Consider the following 20554-nt stretch of genomic DNA (forward strand, 5'->3'; position numbering starts at 1 on the left):
CAAGTATCTGTCATAATTTGGCTCTGATCCCGTTCCTTATATTTTCCGGCAAAGATCCCTTTGCCATAAAGAGGTCCACGCTCTCAAGAGCGCTTCCAAAAGGGGATGAACTGCCATTCCGTTTACCGTGGTCGCTATGGCAACAGACCAGACCCGCCATATTGTTATGAACGTTTCCATGGCAACAAACGCGCTAGCAACCGCCACATCGTTTGATTTGGTATCTACAGGGACCAGGACGCCTCTGTCTGTCGAGCCGGCCGAACAAAGGAAACGAAGCCCGCTTTGCAGGCATGACGGACCATTTAGGCCTGGAGGACTTGAATCTGACAGGAGAAGAAGCCGAGTGCCTGACGAACGCTTTCAAGGAGGAGGGATTCCGCACTCTTTTCGCGGAATACGTGGCCGAACTGAACGATCCCGAACAAAGGGCCATTTATGAGGCCGAAGTGATAGCTATGGAGCGGCAGCGGGGCGTCGAAGCCCGCTTCCTTCACCCCACACCCGGCTGGGTCCTGCGCACGAGCCAGGCTGGTAGCCGGCGCTGTTACATCAACATCTGCAGCAACCGGCTAATCGGGAGGCCGGAGTTTCGGCCAGAGCCTGGAGGTTCCTGCTGGTTACTGCCACACTCCTTAGCACCGGGCCGCGAGGAACTGAGCCGCAAACAGCCGCGTGGGCCACGCCGCCTGGTCTACGACGTCGTCTTCCACCCGCGCACCCTGAGCTTGGCCGGCCGCATGACCCAATTCCGCCGCCTGGTGAACGACACGGCCTTGGAGGCGATAGAGAAAAATTTCTCCCCGCAACTGGACCGCACGAACGCCGTCCCCCTCAACCGCATCAAGTATAAGGGCGTTCCGCAGGCCACGCTGCTCCGGACGCCGCTGGCCGCAGGAGCTCGACCGTCCCCAGAAGAGGCTGGAGAGCCAGACGATTCCCCCTTGCCGCCTTTCCCTTCGCCCTACACCTATCCGCCGCCCAGCCCGCAGTACGAAGCTCCGAGACCCCCTCCGCCGAAGCAACCCCCGCCTGCCACCACTCCGCAATGGAGTCTCCGGCACCGCTCCTACGTCGACCTTCAGGATTATCGCAACAGCCGGGACTCCACGCCTAGCCCGATCCCCCGCGAGTTGGTGATGACCATTGAACTGCCGTTGCTCAGCTCTGCCGCCCAGGCCCAGCTGGAGATCCTTGGTCAGGAACTCCAGCTGGACTCGCAGCGCCCTGCTGCCTACCATCTGCGCGTCCCGTTGCCCTACGCAGTGGACGAGAGCCGTGGCCGGGCCACCTTCAACAAAGCCAAGAAACAACTGGTGGTCGTCTTGCCGGTTTCGCGGAAGCCTGACCCGGGGCTTCCTTTCAGCGTTCAAGCTGCGGAGGAGCAAATCGAGGCTTCGCCGGAAAACGAGGAGCAGCTGCCAGAAGACAGCTGCATCAGCCCGTATAAGGACGGTGCGGAAGTGTGTCGAAAGACCAGCTGTTCTGAGCAGCCGCTTCCCGTTCTTGCGTCCGACGTAGAAATAACTCCGACGCCCTCTTTGGCTGTTGCTACAACCAATGATGCTGTGGATGCTGCTTTACTTTCTGATTTGAACGGCCCAGTTCCGCTCAGTGCCCACGAACGCCCTAGACGTAACAATCTGGAGTTTTCGATGCATGCGGGAGAAGAGCACCCCGTCGTTTCTTGTGCTTCTGAATTTAGTGCTGCACTTCCCGTGTGCAGCGAGAACAATAGTGAAGGGGATCCGGATTTAACCAGAAGCAGTAACAACGTGATCTTGGGTGCACAGCCTGAAGGTACCGGCTTAGATTCCCTTTCCACCTCTCTGCATACTGACCACACTTGGAAACTCCATACAGATCCTGCTGTTTCTTTAAATCAGGAACATCTCTGTACCGACATGGAACTTAATAAAAATCCCAACATCGCTAATGTTGAACTCCCATTGTGTCCAGATAACAGCAGAATCCCGCGTAAATGGCCCTCTGATAACTTGGATCATTCGGAGACAATTTTGTCAACTGACAATCTAGATCAGAGTCCAGAGTTTTCTGGAAACTCAGATACAGCAAACCCAACTACTACTAACCACGTGGAACATTCTGTTTTATATCCTGGAAAGAGACCCACTGTTTCTTCAGTTCAGTCTTCACAAAAGCTTGAAGTTGCTGTAGATACTCATATAACTTCTACTTGCATTCCTGATCCTTCAATATCTCCTGCCAGCGCTCTGTGTCCTCCTTTTAACTGTACTCAGGATGAAAAGTCTTTGGTGATCCTCTTACAGGTTCCAGATATTGTTCCCCTGAGTTTCCAAGGGGAAGTGGGCACAAATTACTACTCGGTGAATTTTGCAAACAGAGACTCTATTTCCTACAGTTTCCTATTGCAGTTTCTTCCTGAAAATAAATTATCTTCTCCAGAAAGTGAAGTTAATGTATCACCTAATAATGTTGTCATTATCCTCACCAAATCACCTGAAACCACTGGAATTTGGACAAAGTTTTACTTTGGTTCAAATTATGCTACTTTACAGGTAAATTACTTTTTAGATTTTTATGTTGCCTCCTATAGACTACTGTATTTAAATACACTTTGGAAATACAGGATTGTACATTCAAAATTCAAAATTGTACATGTATTTCATCCTTTCAGTACAGAATGTGGGGTAGTAGATTTTAGCTAATTTACCCAGTAATTTAATTCTTTCAGCAATTATTTGATATAATAAATTAGTGATTGACCAAATTTACACTTGTTTGCTATTTTGTTATCACAGTGTGAAGGTCAGCATAGCAAATATACTCCGAAGAAGCAGGTTCTCAAAGCTGTATTGTAGGTTGTAGCTTTATTTGATGCAGTAAATATGTAATTGCTTAATTACTGTACATTTCTGATATTTTTTATAGTGGCTTGATGTCCTGTGAATGGAAATCATAGGACTCTTTAGAAATAAGATGTATCAGAATACTGGACTATTGGAAAGAGAGACAGTTATGCCACTGCCTGAGTGAACAGTGGTTTCCCTTTGCTGTTTTTCTTTAACTGCTCAGCTGATATTGTAGTTGGAAATAAAAGTTATTACTTGATGGCAGTAGTTAGCTCAATTTTTAATACTAGAAAGTTATAAGGTTCTTCTTATTTATCTTCTCCCTTTTGCAGCAGCATTCATTGGATATGGAATCTGTACAGACTTTCAAGGTAGAGTTTAGAAATCTGGAATATTTTCATTTGGAACAAGGTTTTGTTAAAAAGAATACTGATTTAATACATTGCTCTCTTTAGACTAATATTCTATGGTATATTGTCCCATTCTTAACTCTTATCTGCCTTTTCTGTCAAACAATCTGAACACTGAATCACTCACAAGATCACTGATAAAAAAGTTCTAGATTGTAGAAGCTCTATGTTTTGGTACACTTTTCATGTAATGCTAAATTCTTCCCAGCAGAAGATGCCTATATAAAACCCCTGGTTTAAACATTCTCTCTTTTCATCATTGTCTGTGGGATGGAGGAGAAATCAAATCAAATCTAGCTTCTAAGATTCTTGGTTTCATCATACTACATGTGAAATAGGAATTTCAGTTTAAAATCTGCTTTTGCTAAATAACAATGAAAAACAATTCATGGCTTGATCTTTTTGTTCAGCAATATCTGTTTTAAAATATATAATATAATTATAGTTATATGCTCACAAAATAAAAACTAATAAGAGATTTTGTTCATTTTGAAGATATAAACTAGATATAAAACAAACGATTTTTTATTTTGTTGGAAAATTCACTACAAATATGCGATGTAGCTCTGTAGAAAGAGAATTTTAAAGTCTAGGAATAGCCACTGCAATCCCAACCATTTGTCATGTAGTTAGTAGAACATCTAAGGCCGTGGTCCTCAACTTTTCTGGCTCTGTGGCCTGGTGGTGCCGGCAGGGGTGGAAGGGATGGTTTCTCATGCACACCCGCCACTTCCACAATTGGAGCTTCGCGAACTCATCTGCTGCTTGTGCAGACCAGTCCCCCACAGTCCGTGGGCTAATTTAGTGGACTAGGTTGGGGACCCCTGATCTAAGGGATCTAAGTATATGGACAGCTAGTATGTAAGATATACTATAGTCATGTTTAATTGTTTCAAGTCATTTAGGATTTCAAGGTTACTGACCAGCCCTTTATATTAAATTTAAAAAAATGGAGCAGCCACCAGTGAAATTGTTTCAATTAATGAAATACATACTCTTTTTTTTTGAACAGGTTTTATTAAAAAAAATTTTCCACATACATATTTTATGAACAAAGTATTGAGCAGGTCACAGCTTATACAACTTATAACATAGTTATATATTGATTTTTATAATCTATTTCAATCTTTTTTGTTTTTTCCAAATACAATTTACATATTTCAATTTCTGCCATAATATTCTTTTTCCCTACTTTTTTTATCTTATCTTAATCTCTTCTTAAAACATAATATGAACAATATCACCATCCATAGTTAAATCCTAATTTCTTAGCATTACTTCAATTAATTCTTATTCCTCCATTTGTAAGTGTGTTTCTCAAAATCCCCATCACACTTTTTGACTATAAACAATGTACTTCATCTTATTCAATTCTTACATTGAAACCCTTTAACTTAATTGATCTTCCACATCTTATCTTAATCTCTTCTTAGTACATAATAAGCAATATCACTATCTGCCCTTAATTCCTGATTTTTATAGCATCAATTATTTTATTTCATCATTTACAAATTATTTCAAAATCCCCATCACTTTTTTTTTTTAATTTGATTTATATGCCGCCCTTCTCCGAAGACTCAGGGCGGCTTACAATGTGCTCAGCAATAGCCTTCATCCTTTTGTATATTTATACAAAGTCAGCTTATTGCCCCCACAACTGGGTCCTCAATTTACCTACCTTAGAAAGGATGGAAGGCTGAGTCAACCTTGAGCCTTGGCGAGATTCGTACCCTGCAGTAATTGCAGGCAGCTGGTCTTAATAACCAGCTTAATAACAGGGTGCCTTAAACCCCTGTACTACCAAGGCTCTTTACATTTCAATTTTGTTTCTTGTTTTCAGTTATTTTCATAATTGAACCAAATTACCACTTCATATTTCATCTGCTGTTCCATTTTACAATACACAGTATACATCATCATATTTACTTCTTACATTCACAATTACTAATGTTAATACAGTTCCCTTAGGTCTACTAATATATACCTTATTTTCCTTCCTCCTTTCCACTATTCTTCCTCTTTTAACCATTTTCTCTTGGTCTCTCTAAAATTCCACTTCTTAATAATTTTCTCCCTTCATCCCATTCTCTTATCTTCTTCTTCTTCTTCTTTTTATATTTATTGTATCTTTTCTCCTACATCCTCTCTCTAACTTTTGAGTCTATTACTTGCATAATTCTCCCCAAGCTTTTACCTAATCTTTTTCCATTTCCTTCTCTTCCCTTTGATTGATTCTTTTTTGGAAAATATTTCCCCCATCCATTCTTTTTTTGCCACTAAATCCCAGTGTAATCATCTAACTTTTTACTTTCGATTCCTTTTCCTTCAATATTATTTTCTTGCTTCTCATTTATATTATTTTTCCTGATTTGTGTGTTCTAACGTGTGTTAGAACACACAAATTTCAAATAAATAAATATTTCACACTAATAAATTTCACACACAATAAATATTATTGCCCTTTATTGATTCATACACGTTTTTAAGCATCTCAATTAATTCCTCACACATTCAAGACTCCATATTGTCAGTTTAAAAAAATATTATTTTAACTTATATTTAATTAAGATTTAAGTCCATATGATCTCTTTTTTATTTCCAGATAATATCCAGTAAAAATGTTTGTCTAATCCACTCCAATTTAAAACTTTATTGTTTTTTACCTCCTTTGAAAGTCGAGACTGAGCAGTTTAAAAAGAAACAAATATTCCTTAAAGTTTCTCTCAGTTCTTCAAGGTCACTGTTGGTTATTTCTTTCCATTTTCAGGCCAATTGGTAGTGCTTTCTTTCTACCAGCAGATGTCTCTCTCCAATCCACAAATCTCAGAACAACAAAGTATCAAGCTTACAAAAGTATTTTAAATCCACATAGAAAACTTTCTCTCAAATTTCTTTTCCTTTTATTGTTTTTAATTTCTCCAAATTCAGTTTTAAATCCAGTTGTAAAAATTCCTTTCTTGGGCTTTAATATTTTACCCTCCTCCTTCTTCTTCCTTAAATATCAAAACTGTCAAAAATACTTCAAATCCTCATTAAAAAGTGCTTTCCCTAGGGCTTCTTTTTTCTTGTATTAGTTTTAATTTCTCCAAATCTAATTTTAAATCCAAATATTAAGTTTTCTTTTTTGGGCTTTAAACTTCCTCTTTGTTCTTCTCCCTCCATTAAAATTCTTAAATGCCAATTAGCCACTCGTTTCCTCACCAGGACACCTTTTAAAGTTTTTTTTAAAATTTAAATTTCCTTTTTTACCCGTGAGTTGGCCAATCACTCACCCGGTACCAATACTCCAGACACCGCTCCTGCACAAAATCTTATTCCAGTTGCCCCAGCTTCAAACCGATCGTTTTTAATGGCCGCCACCCGGTTCGAAGAGCTGCCTCTGACCTTTCGAGGAACTTGTCTATTCCTCTTGGTTGTCCGAGGCACCTCTCCTTCTTCACCGTCCCTACAGGACGGTTCCAGTCCAAAGACCCCCCGACAATGGTTTGTCTGGCTGGATTTTCATGGAGCTCGTCAGACCCCACTATTTCCCAGCCAGTCTCACCACAATGCTTCCGGTTTCCTCCTAATGAAATACATACTTCTGATAACTACAAGTAGTCCTCAGTTTACAATCACAATTGAGCCCAAGATTTCTGTTGATAATTGAGATAATTGTTAAGTGAATTTTGCTTCTTTTCATAACTTTCTTGCCACAGTTGCTTAGTGAATCATTACAGTTTTTAAATTAGTAACATGGTTGTTAAGTAAACCTGGCTTCCTCATTGACTTTGCTTGTCAAAATATCACAAAAGGTGATCATATGACCCCCAAGACACTATCACCATCATAAATATGAGTCAGTTGCCAAATGTCTGAATTTCGATCACATGTCCATGGAGATCCTATAAAGGTCATAAGTGTGAAAAATGGTTGTAAATCACTTTTCTGCAACATTTGCCATGCTTCTTTGTTATTAGGATTTCTGTTTACCTTTTCTGACAATCTTCCTTATTTTTATTCTGGTATTACTGAAGACTGGCCTGATTTCTCTCCCATTCCTTCCACATTTTGCCAACCACTGTGGAAAAGTTTTTTCTTCTTCTTGTAATAGTAATTAGTTCCATGACTTGTTGAACTTTGGTCTTGTCATTCAGTATGTACCCATTACTTGGGAAAATTGATTAATTTTTTTGAGAGAGTTCTGTATAATGACAGTTTGCCTCTGTAAACATTTGTAAATGCTGTGTCCATTGGAGAGGCAATATAATTTTTCATCTACTCAAAGGTTACTAATTTGTTAAATGGAGTTTCAAAAGTCAAGTGTTCTTTTGAATAAAAAGATCTGTCCATTTTATTATCTTCTTCATTACGGATCAGTGATGACAGGGAGGTACACAAATAACTCTGGTGTTTTTATCAGAGGCTGCTGCAAAGTCATTAATGGTTTACTGAACCTATGAATTTATTACAAATATTGCCATTGGTATGAGGATTTCACAATGAAGATAAAATTACAAATAACTGTCTTTACTTCACTGAAGTCAGGTAAGATTTTCAGCATGTAGAACCATATAGAGATTGGGGTAGGCTCATATATCCATGCCTTTTATTGTTAGCATTGAAACACCCAAAATTTGATTGCTGGTGTGAGCTGGATAATTGTTTCCTGAGACATGAAGTTTTGGTTGACCTATACATCTACTATTATTAACTTTGTTGCCTATGGCTGTTTTTTTGCCTATTCAAATGTTCCATGTATAAAGAAAAAGGATTGAATTTTGAAATGTATCCTGTCCCATCAATATTACCTACATTAGTGGAACATTTAATAATTTAGGAAAAATGACGTGTAGTACTATTGGCTGATATTATATCAATTCTGTCCTTTTTTTGTCTAGGCATTTCCAAGCTTAACTTTGGATTTATATATTATAGAAACAGACAGGTAGAAGCAAAGATAAGCAGAGAATCCAAATAAGCTTCAAGTAAAAGTGCATTCAATAGAATTCTTATGAAGGAACAGGGAATGTTGGATTTGCTATCTGATGAGGAAAATACTTGGCATCTCTTCCCAGAGGATTTGTTCTTCTAGTATAAGTAATTCAAATAGCGGCACTTTTTTTTTCAGTTTATTGCATATATACATACATATAAGCTGCAATGAGTGCTGTGTCTAATGAATTGTATAAATCAACAAATTTTCTGAAAATAACTATTTTACATAGTCAATTTGACATATTGCAATAGATAATTCTACTTATGATTGACATTGCTGATTTTATTGAACATGTATTTGTTATAGTTTTTTAAAATGCTTATTTGATTGATATAATAGATTGAGATTTAATGGTAGCATCTGAAATACTTTTTGAACACTGCAAATATTTCTAGTTCTCATTTGAGAAAATTAATCCAGATGGTTATATCTTGCTTCATTATGGCTGGCATCATGTTGACATTTGTATATTTTCAGCCTGCATGGGAAAACAAGTTTATTCCTTCATGCAGAAATCATAGTACAGGTTGTCCTCAACTTACAGGAGTCCATTTAGTGACTATTTGAAGTTACAATGACACCGAAAAAAGTGACTTACAACTATTTTTTACACTTATGATCTTTGCAGCATCCCAGTGGTCATGTGATCAGAATTCAGATACTTGGCAATTGACTCATATTTATGACAGTTGCAATGCTCCAGGGTTCTGTCATTCTCTTTTGTGACCTTCTGACAAGCAAAGTCAATGGGAAAGCCACATTCACTTAAGAACCACGTTACTAACTTAAAACTGTAGTGATTCACTTAACTGTTGTAAGAAATATTGTAAAATGGGACAACAACTCATTTAAACTGTCTTACTTAGCAACAGAAATTTTGGGCTCAATTTTGATCATAAGACAAGGAGTATCAGTACTGTAACCAGCTACGTTCCAATCAAAAACTTGAAGGAATGTTCTCAGTATTTCTTAGATATTTCACTTAAGCTTCTGAAGACTTACAAAAAACACAAAATCTTTAACACTGACAATGAAAAATTACAATGAGCAGTACAGTGCAGTTCTGCATTGAACACGAAGAAATCAAAGGTAAACTATACCGATTTAATGGTGGCCCATAAGAAAGAAAATTAACAAAAGTTTGTATTTGGGCTTGAAATAATTGCATATATGCCTGAAAAACTACCGTAATTTTCTCTATATCCTCTAAATCACTTTTCCCATTCTTGCTCCATTTATTCACATTACAGCAAAATTATTTTGCCTGCTTTTTTGACAGAATATACTGTACTATATTGTGGTACAGCCATACTTGCTTAGATGAAATAGTAGTAAAACCATGTTACATCTAATAAACAAAAAATAAGAACAGATTTATTAGGGGAATTTATTTATTTATTTATTTATTTATTTATTTATTTTTAAATTTATATACCGCCCTTCTCCCGAAGGACTCAGGGCGGTGAACAGCCAAAGGTAAAAACACAAAATACAAAATTTAAAAGCAATTTAAAATAAATTAAATAATTTGGCCCAACAGTTTAAATACCCCATTAAAATTCAGATTAAAATTAAACAATTTAAAAATTAGGCCAGTCCGGCTTGGTGAAATAAGAAAGTCTTTAGGGCCCGGCGAAAAGTTCGTAAGTCTGGGATCGTCCGTATCTCTGGGGGGAGCTCGTTCCAGAGGGCAGATGCTCCCACAGAGAAAGCTCTCCCCCTGGGGACCGCCAGTCAACATTGTTTGACCGAGGGCACCCGAGGAGCCCCTCTCTGTGGAAGCGTACTGGCCAGTGGGAGGCACTCGGCAGCAGAAGATGGTCTCATAGATATCTAAGCCATGGAGCGCTCTAAAGGTGGTAACCAACACCTTGAATCGCACCCGAAAGACCACCGGAAGCCAGTGCAGCTCACGCAGGAGAGGTGTTACATGGGAGCGCCATGACGTTCCCATAATCACCCGTGCGGCCGCATTCTGAACCAGTTGGAGCCTCCGGGTGCTCTTCAAGGGGAGCCCCATGTAGCATTACAGTAGTCCAGGCGGGAAGTGACGAGGGCATGGGTGACCGTGCGCAAGGTGTCCCGATCCAGAAAGGGAGGCAACTGGCGAATCAGGCGAACCTGATAGAAAGCCCCCCTGGCCACGGTCGTCACATGTTCTTCTAAGGACAGCCGTGTATCCAGGAGGACACCCAAGTTGCGAGCCCTCTCCGTGGGGGCCAACGACTCACCCCCAATAGTCAGAGATGGCACCAACTGACTATATCGGGATGCCGGAAACCACAGCCACTCGGTCTTGGATGGGTTGAGCTTGAGCCTGTTTCTCCACATCCAGATCCGCACAGTCTCCAGACATCATGTCAAGGGCATCATTGGGATGGTCCAGGGTGGAGATGTACATCTGAGTGTCATCAGCGTACTGATGGTACTGCACCCCAAAACCACAAATGATCTCACCCAGCGGCTTCACATAAATGTTGAACAAAAGGGGTAAGAGGGCCGACCGCTGTGGCACCCCACAGAGGAATTTGTTCGTCTGCTCTTGTTGAAGTCATGAGGTATTGATAAATTGTTTATAGAACCTGGACAAAAGAATGAAAAAATGAATAGATCCATTTTTGTCTACTGATGAAGGCAGCAGGTTAAAAATAAGGAAACCGAGTCTTGCCTTAAGCATGAAAGCCAACTGGGTGATTTTGGGCCATTCTCTGTCAGCCCAATTCACCTCACAGTGTTGTTGTGGGGAAAATAAGAGGAGGAAGGAGTGTTAGCTATATTTGTTAATGTTTGCTTCCTTGAGTTATTTATAAAAATAATAAAGTCAGCATAGAAATCTTTTAAAATGATTAGTCTTAATTACAGTTTAATGAAACAAACTAACTTTGCCAGTTAGGCTTTTTTTATATCAATGCTAAACCACAGTTGTTCAGCCATCGATTATTGAATGGATTCATATAAAATGGTTAGTAATAAATTATAGTTTAAAAATCACAGTAAATTGATTTACTGTGAAGTTGGCAAATGGGCTGTTTTCGGCTTCCGGAGGACCTCCGGGGTTGTGTGAAAGGCCGTTTTTGCCCTCTCCAGACTCCTAAAGAGACTCTGGAGGCTGGGGACAGCAAAAAATGGGCCTTCCGGTCCCACCGGAAGTTGGCAAATGGGCCATTTCTGGCCTCTGGAGGGCCTCCAGGGGGATGGGGAAGGCCGTTTTCGCCCTCCCCAGACTCATAGAGAGGCTCTGAAGGCAGGGGACAGCAAAAAACGGGCCTTCCCCACCCCCCCACCCCCGAGGCCCTCCGGAGGCAGGAAACAGCCTGTTTTCCTACTTCTGGTGGGCCCAGAAGGCCCGAAAATGAGCTGGCACGCGCTGGAGCTAAGCTCCCATGGTCACTGATATGGCTATGCATGCCACCTGTGGCACACATGCTATAGGTTCGCCATCACAGCTCTATAGGAAAAGTACAAATCCTAGGTGTTTGTCAGAGCTAAGTTTGGTTGCAGTTTGGTCTGCTCTGAGATGATGCAATGAAGGAGTTTATGTTCTGAAAGGATGTTGGGCAATTCCTATTATGGCTTAATGGCTTTGTCCTGGTTTGGATCTTGAGTGAGGGCTAATCCTAACACTCTGTCTTTGTTTAGACTTTGCTTCAGGGAGTAATGGATTACTAAATCTGCATTTATAAAAGCTGCCCCAGCTCAGTATCTGCTTGGGGCTCTGAGTTTCTGTCTCCCTTAAGATTTTTTATTTCTCTTTTAGGGGAAATATTTTATCCTGCCTTTTTTAAAATATTCCTCAAAATATTTTATTCTTCTGGGCGGGGGAGGGGGGGCTTCCCACAGAATCAACAGGAATTTGCTAGAATGGAAAGATATGGAGAAAAAGTGAATGCTTTTTATTCTTACCTAGTGTTTTTTTCTTTTTTTAAGTAAACATTGATTACTCTGAAAGGAACAGCATTGTATAGTTATGTATATAATATTTGAAAATATAAATGTTAAGATTAAATCCTGAACAATTTATTGCAAAGGTTACCAAGCATGTATTTCTTTTGATATATCACAAGAATCTTGAATAAATAGCAGATAATTTTTGGAAAAATCTATTTTCTTTAAAATGTTGCTGCTTTAACTACTGACAAAACAGAGCCTCCTTGTGGAAGAGCCACTAATATTTAAGGGACACACCCCTCTTTCTTTGTTTAGAAAATGTGTATTGCTGACCTCTTGATCAAGCTTTTAAAAGCTTTTTCTGGGATTGCCTCTTGGGGCTATTATCATTTTAACCAGTGCTATTGCCTCAGGGAAACTTCTACAAACACTTCCCACCCCCTTCATTTTGCATTGCTTGAAAGAGTTGAATTTCTATGTGTCAAGATTGACAAAAGCCCTTGAGATCTCCAGATCTTCATTCTTTGTCAACCTGCTGTTTTTGACAGTGAAGTGATTTTCACTTAAATTAAATCCCTCTATATATCCTAATTTTAAATGCCTGCAGTCTCCTCAGGAGAAATATTTAATTTGGTACTAGATAAAGGCTAATGCAATTATCGGTTACATTAGAAAATTACTGTATCAAAGATGCTTGGGGTCAAACCTGTGTGTATAGTTCTGGACACATTTCCAGGAGGATATTGATAAGTCAGAAGAGGGTGATAAAGGTGATGTACTTGAGGTTATGTTCTTTGAAAACAAATGGAAGGTATATGGGATATTCAGTCTGAAGAAAAAGTGGAAATGTGATAATGTCACATCGGGGTTCAGAATAGGAAGGTGCATTTGCCACCTTGAGTTATATGTAAAAATAATAAAGACAGAATTCAAATAAATGAATCCAGCATTTTTTAGCATCAAGATGTAATGATGGGGAAAAGCAGAGCAATGGTATACATTTCTGACAAAGGTTGCATAGTCAGTCTGGAACTTGTTTTGCTTGCAGCTCTGTGCTACCAGCATCTACAATCTTTTACATTTGCTTGAACCAATTTCTGCTTAAAGTGTTTGTAATAATTTACTTCTGATGCATGTACAGTAAATAAATCAATGCATGTTAAAAAATCACAGTATTTCAAAAGTTACAAAATCTACGCAAATAAGAACACTACCTCTTTTTTGAATAACATAAGACCCTTACGAGATCGCCTTCTACTACCTATAGCCTCCCACCGGCCAGTATGCTCCCACAGAGGGGGACTCCTTAGGGTGCCGTCGGTCAAACTATGTCGACTGGCGACCCCCAGGGGGAGAGCCTTCTCTGTGGGGCACCCGCTCTCTGGAATGAATTGCCCCCAGAGATATGGATGATCCCTGACCTATGCAACTTTCGCCATTCCCTCAGGACGTTATTGTTCCAACAAGCTGGGCTGGCCTAAACATTAATTTTAATGGGTTGTTTTAATTTTTTAATGATATCGGGGCCAAATTATTTAATATGTTTTTTAAATTGCTTTTAATTTTGTATATGTGTTTGTTTTATTTCTTGGCTGTGCACCGCCCTGAGTCCTTCGGGAGAAGGGCGGTATAAAAATTAGATTAAATAATAAATAAATAAATAAATAAATAAATAAATAAATAAATAAATAAATAAATAAATAAATAAATAAATAAATAAATATGCACATATTCCTTACTGCTTTTTTGTTACTAGCTTCAATTCTCAAGAATATTTTTGTAGCCATTTTAAAATATTAAAAAATTCTTCGTAAGTTAGCATATAATGTTGCTTAAAAGTACTAAAAAGTATTGACAATCGGGCAGCATTAGAATCCTAGCTATGTTACAAATAAATCCATTTGGTTTCAATACATCTTAATATTGTTAGTACAAAAGTACTAAAAAGTATATTTTAATACCAAAATATTCTTGAGAATTGAAGCTAGAACTGAACTAGTGTTATACTTTTATGTGGTTGTTTAACATTTTTTATTGGAAAAGTGACTAAAATCTCTCCTGCATGGCAAGGAAGTTCTTTGAAGGAAGTCCTTCACATCTGGAGAGCAGCAGAGTAAAGAAGCTGCTTCAGAATGCATGGCAATTGTAAGAGAAAAATTATTGGGTCCTTTTTTTCTCTAAGGTTCCCTGCATCATGAACGTCTCCTTGAAGAAAAATAAAAAAAGAAACTCTTGCGATTGTAGTGGTTGTGGTGTCTTCAGAACAAATGTTTTTAATTTGAAATGAAATTTAAATCCTTCCATATCTGTTTTACCTTTAGGAAAGGTGGTTTATCACTGAAAACAATGTTGATAAGTTTGTCAGTCACCCAGGGATGTGCTGCTCCAGTCAATCAGAGAAGGAACACAAGCCATTAATTGAAGTATTGGGTGTCTCTGAGGGCAAAAGCCAGATCAGATTAAAGGTAAATGGTTATTCAGCATATGTCTATTATCTGGTTCTGAAACTGAGGGGATCTATCACTATGGTTACTCTCACAAGTCCCGCTTAATGTTCTTGAGGGCTTATTCTTTGTATGATAAACAGTGATTTGGAAAGTAGAATACTGTACAGTATGTGTTGTTCAGAAATAAAGCACCTAGGGTTGTGCAGCAGCACCTTGGATTCAAATTGGTAAAAGATGTTTCAGAACACATAGCAGCTATCACCAACTTCTTAAAGCAATTCTATCTTTTCTTGGCATTATGTGGCTACCCTACACAGTTGTTGCGCACGCCTAAGAAAAGGTGAGTTTGGTTTAGGAAGAGTCAATTGATACTACGTACATATCCCTGTGCACTCAGAATGTTGCACAGGCCTAATAAGAATTGATTGACCATCTTCCTTTTCTCTGCTAAATTAAACTCATTACATCTCCCCAAACAAGAATGCATATGCCCGTGATGGCGAACCTATGGCACGCGTGCCACAGGTTGCACGCGGAACCATATTAGTGGGCACGCCAGCTCAGCTCTGGGACGCATGCGCGCGCCGGCCAGCTGATTTTCGGGCCTTCTGGGCCCACCAGAAATAGGGAAACAGGCTGTTTCCTGCCTCTGGAGGGCCTGGGTGGGGGGGTGGGGAAGGCCCGTTTTTCTTTCTTACCTGGCTCCAGATCCTCTCTGTGTATCTGGGAACAGCGACAACAGCCTTTCCCACTCCCTTGGAGGCCCTATGGAGGCTGAAAGGGCCCATTTCCCCACTCCCGGTGAGACAGGAAGTGACGTTTTTTCCTGTCCCCAGCCTCCAGAGACTCCTAGAGAGGCTCCTAGAGACTCCTAGAGAGGCTCCTAGAGACTCCTAGAGAGGTTCTGGAGGCTGGGGACAGCAAAAAATGTCACTTCCTGTCCCACCGGGAGTGAGGAAATGGGCCCTTTCAGCCTCCGTAGGACCTCCAAGGGAGTGGGAAAGGCTGTTTTTGCTGTTCCCAAATACACAGAGAGGATTTGGAACCAGGTAAGAAAGAAAAACGGGCCTACTAGGCCATCATGTGCCAGGAGCGGGGGGGGAGGGGGTTGCACACACATGCGCGTGGGCACGTGCGCACGCAACCCTCCCCCGTCCCCTCTCTCCTGGCACATGATGGCAAAAAGGTTAGCCATCACTGGCATATGCTATGTACTGTATAGATTTTAGTTTATGACAGGATATATATATATAAATTCTGTAGATAAGATTTTGAAGAAAACCGTAAGGTGAATAATAATAGAACATTGATGTGAGATTTATTTGTAGAGTAGAATTCAGGATGCTACCCTGTTTCCCCCAAAATAAGTCATCCCCTGATAATAAGCCCAGTTGGGCTTTTGAGCACATGGCAATAAGGCCAAGCGCTTATTTCAGGGTTCAAAAAAATAGAAGACAGGATCTTATTTTCAGGGAAACATGGTAATAAAAAGATAGGGTTACTGGGAATGATTATTTAAGAGTTCCTTCTAAATTATGATTAATTACTTGAGTATCAAGATACCTCAAAATAGTTATACTGTATGTATTCTCTTGCTAGATTTTTTCTAGGTCGGCCACCTATTACCTTGAACAGTGCACAGGTTTCTCAGGCTTTGTTTGTAGAGCCTATCACTCTGAAAAACAATTTCTATAATGTAAATTAATATTCAAATTGTAAATGAAATAGTGAAAGAAAGCCAGCAAGAACTATTGAATAGACATATAGTTTTCTATCTGAAATATACATTGAATTTTGTATGATACTAAATTATATTTGCAGGTGTTGTTTAGATTCTCCTTCTGTTAGTCAGTTTTTATCTTAAATCAGATTGGGAAAATCCAGGCTGCATTTTGGACTTTGCTCCTTGGCTGAGACTGGTGTAGAATAATCTACACTGCAGTAAGCAAAAAAATTGTAAGGAGAGCAAACAACTGCATTTGAATCCTAGCTCTGCTTTTTTTCTTTTATAAGAATGCTTCAGATTCTGCTATTATATATTATAGTTTCACAACTATTATATTTTCTTTTTCTTCAAACATTTACAAATTATACTGCTTTTATATCTTGCCAGTTTAAAGTCAATTATGTCAAAAATTCTAGCTCTGATTGTACTAGGGTGCAATTATCTAGTCAGATAATTACATGAGGCCCATTGCTTGGTGACAAATTGTTTAAGATGCACTAGTTTATTTGGCCATAAAAGTGAAATAAAATCTGAAATGTTGGGGGTGCCTGATGGTTCAGTGGCTAAGCCGCCAAGCTTGTCAGCTGGATAGCTGACAGTCTACGTCAGGGGTGTCAAACTCAATTTCATTGAGGGCCGCATCAGGGCTGTGGTTGATCCCGGGGGCCGGACAGGCATGGCCAACTGGTGGGCATGGTCAACTAGGTGGGTGTGGCCAGCTTGATGCCACTCTCCAAATTGCTGGCATGTTTCCTCTTCGCACTGGGTAGACCGGGCCGAAGCCACGCTGGCCCGATATTTCCCCTCTTCGCACTGGGTAGACCGGGTCGAAGCCACGCTGGCCCAATGTTTCCTCTTCACATTGGGTAGACTGGGCCGAAGTGAAACGGGCCAGCCCCTTACATTTTCCAGGACGGCCCCGGATCCGATCCATCACGTGCTGGATCGGCCTGCGGGCCTTGTTTGACACCCCTGGCCTAGGTCAACGTGGTGAGTTCTCGTTACTTGCCCTAGCTCCTGTCTACCTAGCAGTTCGAAAATATGCAAATGTGAGTAGCAGTAGCAATAGCAATAGTATTTAGACTTATATACCACTTCACAGTGCTTTACAGCCCTCTCTAAATGGCTTATCGTCAGCATATTGCCCCCAACAATCTGGGTCCTCATTTTACCGACCTCGGAAGGATGGAAGGCTGTGTCAACCTTGAGCTGCTTAGAATTGAACTACTGGAGTGAGCAGTGAATTAGTCCTGTAGTCTAACCACTGCGCCACCATGACTCTAGAATAGATAAATAAGTACCACTTTGGTGGGAAGATAACAGCATTCTGTGCACTTTTGGCATAGTCATGCTGTCTATACAGAAAATGTGGAAAATGTCTTCGGACAACCCTGAGCACTAATCCCCTAGATTTGGACATGACTGGACATGGGAAACCTTTACCTTTATCTAAGTCTGAAATATTTCAAGCAGTACAGCAACTTGATTTGTCCGATAAGAATTTGAATGTAGCCTTGAAGGATGCTAGCAAATAATAATAATTGGAGGCTTATGAACATTGTTGAGTGAGAATAATTAGTTTACTTCTAGGTAAATTGAATTTTGAGAATTTAGAAGCATATTTGTCCATCTTTCCCTTCCCAATTGTCCTCCTCACAAGCATCTGAAGCATATCAAATTTCTCATTGAGCTAGGCTATCAATATAGCCATTTAATACTTAAATAATTAACAAAGTAGATCCAAATGGCACATTAGAGGCTGAAAGTCCAAGCAGATCAACTAATTCTTCAACTGGAATCATAACATTTCTCCAGGAACATATGTCCATATGGTACTGAGGCATTGAATAGGCAGAAGACATTTTGTATACATTAATCATGATTCTTTTTTTGCTAAATACATACCAACCACCTGTCTGATATAATGCAACATTGCTTCTAAGCAATTTGGTTAGAAGCAATTTTGGTAGTTATATTCTGCTGTCAGGGTTAGGAAACACTCCAACTATGTTTACAGGAAGTATAACAAGAAGATAGTAACACAGATGTGTGTGTGATAAGACCAGGCAAGGAGGAAATGCAAGTTATTCTGGTTTGGTTAATGAGCTTGTTTATTAGGTTGAAACAGTGAAATGTTTTCTCTCTTCCTCTCAGCAGATAGAGAATGGTAGCCTCGAACTTGGCAGAAGAGAAAAAAGAGAGGGCAGTGAACAAGAACAAGAAGATGGCAAACTTTTAACAGATGAAGAAAATTCCTCTGAACAAACCAAGAGTGTTTCAGGTTCATTTGTAGCTATGCAGGCAATGGGGCAAGTTGGCAAGGGATCAAGCTATTGTATGGAGCTTGACCCTGGTGATCCCAGTGGGAGGATTCTGGGGAAGTTGCAGATAAATAAATTACATGAGTCAGGACTTACTTTTGCAACAAGCAAAAGAGCCACGTCCTCAGTGCAAGCTGAGCTCCAGGAGGGAGAGGAAGTGAATGAACAGAAGAAATCCTCACAGAACAAAGAGTTGAACAGGTTAGCTCCCACTGTGTTAAAGGAAACTAACATGCAAGATGGTAGCGTGGAATATACAAGCTGTCACAGAACACAGTGTGCAGCCACCTTTGAAAATGCTTTGCTGTATGAACTGGATTAAATCAGTTTCATAAGACTCTTACCTGAGTCTTCAGCTACCTCAAATTCTGCACTTACTATAAAGTATACAAAAAGTCAAAGCTATACAGAAATTGAAATTCAATTGCTGGAAGAAAAAAGGAACAAACTGCTTGTTTCTTAATTTAGTTCTAAGATTCAGATGTGACTGTTTGTTACTGAATTTCAAAAAGAAATGGGCAGTTCATTGAAGCTAAACAGATTTCTCAGGCAAATCCTGATCCGAATTAGATGGCACAAGTTAGGAAAGCATGCAGAATGTGCAAAAAATCTGCAAACACCTTGACTTATAAGTAAACTGTAAACATGTTTTGCTTAATATCCCATTCTTCTGTTTTCTCCAGTTTTCAGCCAAATGGCAAATAATAAACCAGTAAACGTTCTCCAAAACTAGATGACATTTTACACACAGCCTTTGCTGTTAGATTGCTTTCAACTATTTACACAGCTTGAGTGTTCTCATGCTAACTAGCATCCTACAGGTAGGGAAGAGAATAAAGATTATTAACAATTCATTACTAATTAATTGCTAATTTTTTCAGTCTTTTGGGAGCCCTTGTAATGTCTCAGTCACATTGGGGAAATTCTTCAAGTGGTATGAAAAAGTGGTAATTGTAAAATGAAATCATTGAAACCAAATGGATTTATTTGTAACATGGCTAGGATTCTAATGCTGCCGGATTGTCAATTTCATTTACTTAAATTTTCAAAGAATTTAAAAGCTTAATTTAAAGACATTTTGTAAGCATTGTCCTATTTTGTCACAACAACCAGTGGCAGTTTCAGTCTGTTTTTGTTATGTGTAAGTCATGTAAGTGTAAGTAATGTCATTAAATAATCATGGAAAGACTTACCTATGCAAACAATAAGGTAGGTACCTCCATAAAAATATATTCTTAGATACTACTGTATGTATTTGAAATTGTTATCCTTTTGAATATGCAGATCACATCATTAAAACTGTCTTATTGAAATCCAGTTAAACTATCATTATATCCAAAACTACACAGTACGCAATAACAGAGAACTGTTCTAAATGTCAACTTAATTAAATTTCCTTGCTTAAGCCAACTTCTAATTATGCCCCAGAATTATCCATTAGGTGGAAAATGGCCTTGGTGCTGTTGATAATTTACTGGAAATTAGCAAGCGACAGCGCACAGAGCAAACACTACAAAGTCAAGATTAAAGTTTCCATGAAGTAAATGAACTTTCATCAGTGACATATGGTTCCTAGTTATGCTTAGTTTTAACTGGATTGTTCCATTTTGCAGATATTACAAACCAGAAATTTTAACAAAATTCACTTCTAAATAAGAATGATTTAAAACAGTTTGCAGTTTTTCATCTATTTAACTTAAAAGTTCTGTCTGCATAGTCAAATGAAACTGTAGTAAGAAATTTTGTAAAATCTAATAAATCCTTCCTTTTGTAATCCTAAAAAATATCTTTATTTCAGAAAGGCAAAAAAACAAGATACGGAAAGCTGTTGTAGTTTTTCTGTTAATTCCTCCTAGTTTAATACGACCTGGATCTCACTTTTAAAATACAATTTATCAAAAATATATTTTAAAGACTAAGCTAGTTTGTCCCAGTTATTTCTGTTATCTG

General features: G+C 39.3%; 1 protein-coding gene across 1 annotated transcript; it reads left to right on the top strand.

Annotated features, from left to right (window-relative positions):
- The first annotated feature begins 293 nt into the window (after positions 1-293).
- DNAAF2 (dynein axonemal assembly factor 2) lies at positions 294-19186 on the top strand. Its single transcript, XM_070931700.1, has 3 exons — positions 294-2540; positions 14432-14575; positions 18438-19186. The coding sequence occupies exons 1-3, from the start codon at positions 294-296 to the stop codon at positions 18924-18926; spliced, it is 2880 nt and encodes a 959-aa protein (XP_070787801.1). The 3' UTR covers positions 18927-19186.
- The last annotated feature ends 1368 nt before the right edge of the window (positions 19187-20554 follow it).

Source organism: Pituophis catenifer, unplaced genomic scaffold (genome assembly GCF_029215685.1).
Source record: "Pituophis catenifer annectens isolate HBS135680 unplaced genomic scaffold, rPitCat1.0.hap2 SCAF_1, whole genome shotgun sequence".
Classification (NCBI taxonomy): Eukaryota; Metazoa; Chordata; class Lepidosauria; order Squamata; family Colubridae; genus Pituophis; species Pituophis catenifer.

Excerpts from the sequence above, each read along its gene's own strand:
- DNAAF2 (XM_070931700.1), top strand. The coding sequence starts at position 294 with ATGACGGACCATTTAGGCCTGGAGGACTTGAATCTGACAGGAGAAGAA. Across the intron at positions 2,541-14,431 it reads CAAATTATGCTACTTTACAG|GAAAGGTGGTTTATCACTGA; the intron begins GTAAATTACTTT and ends TTTTACCTTTAG. Across the intron at positions 14,576-18,437 it reads AAAGCCAGATCAGATTAAAG|CAGATAGAGAATGGTAGCCT; the intron begins GTAAATGGTTAT and ends TCTTCCTCTCAG.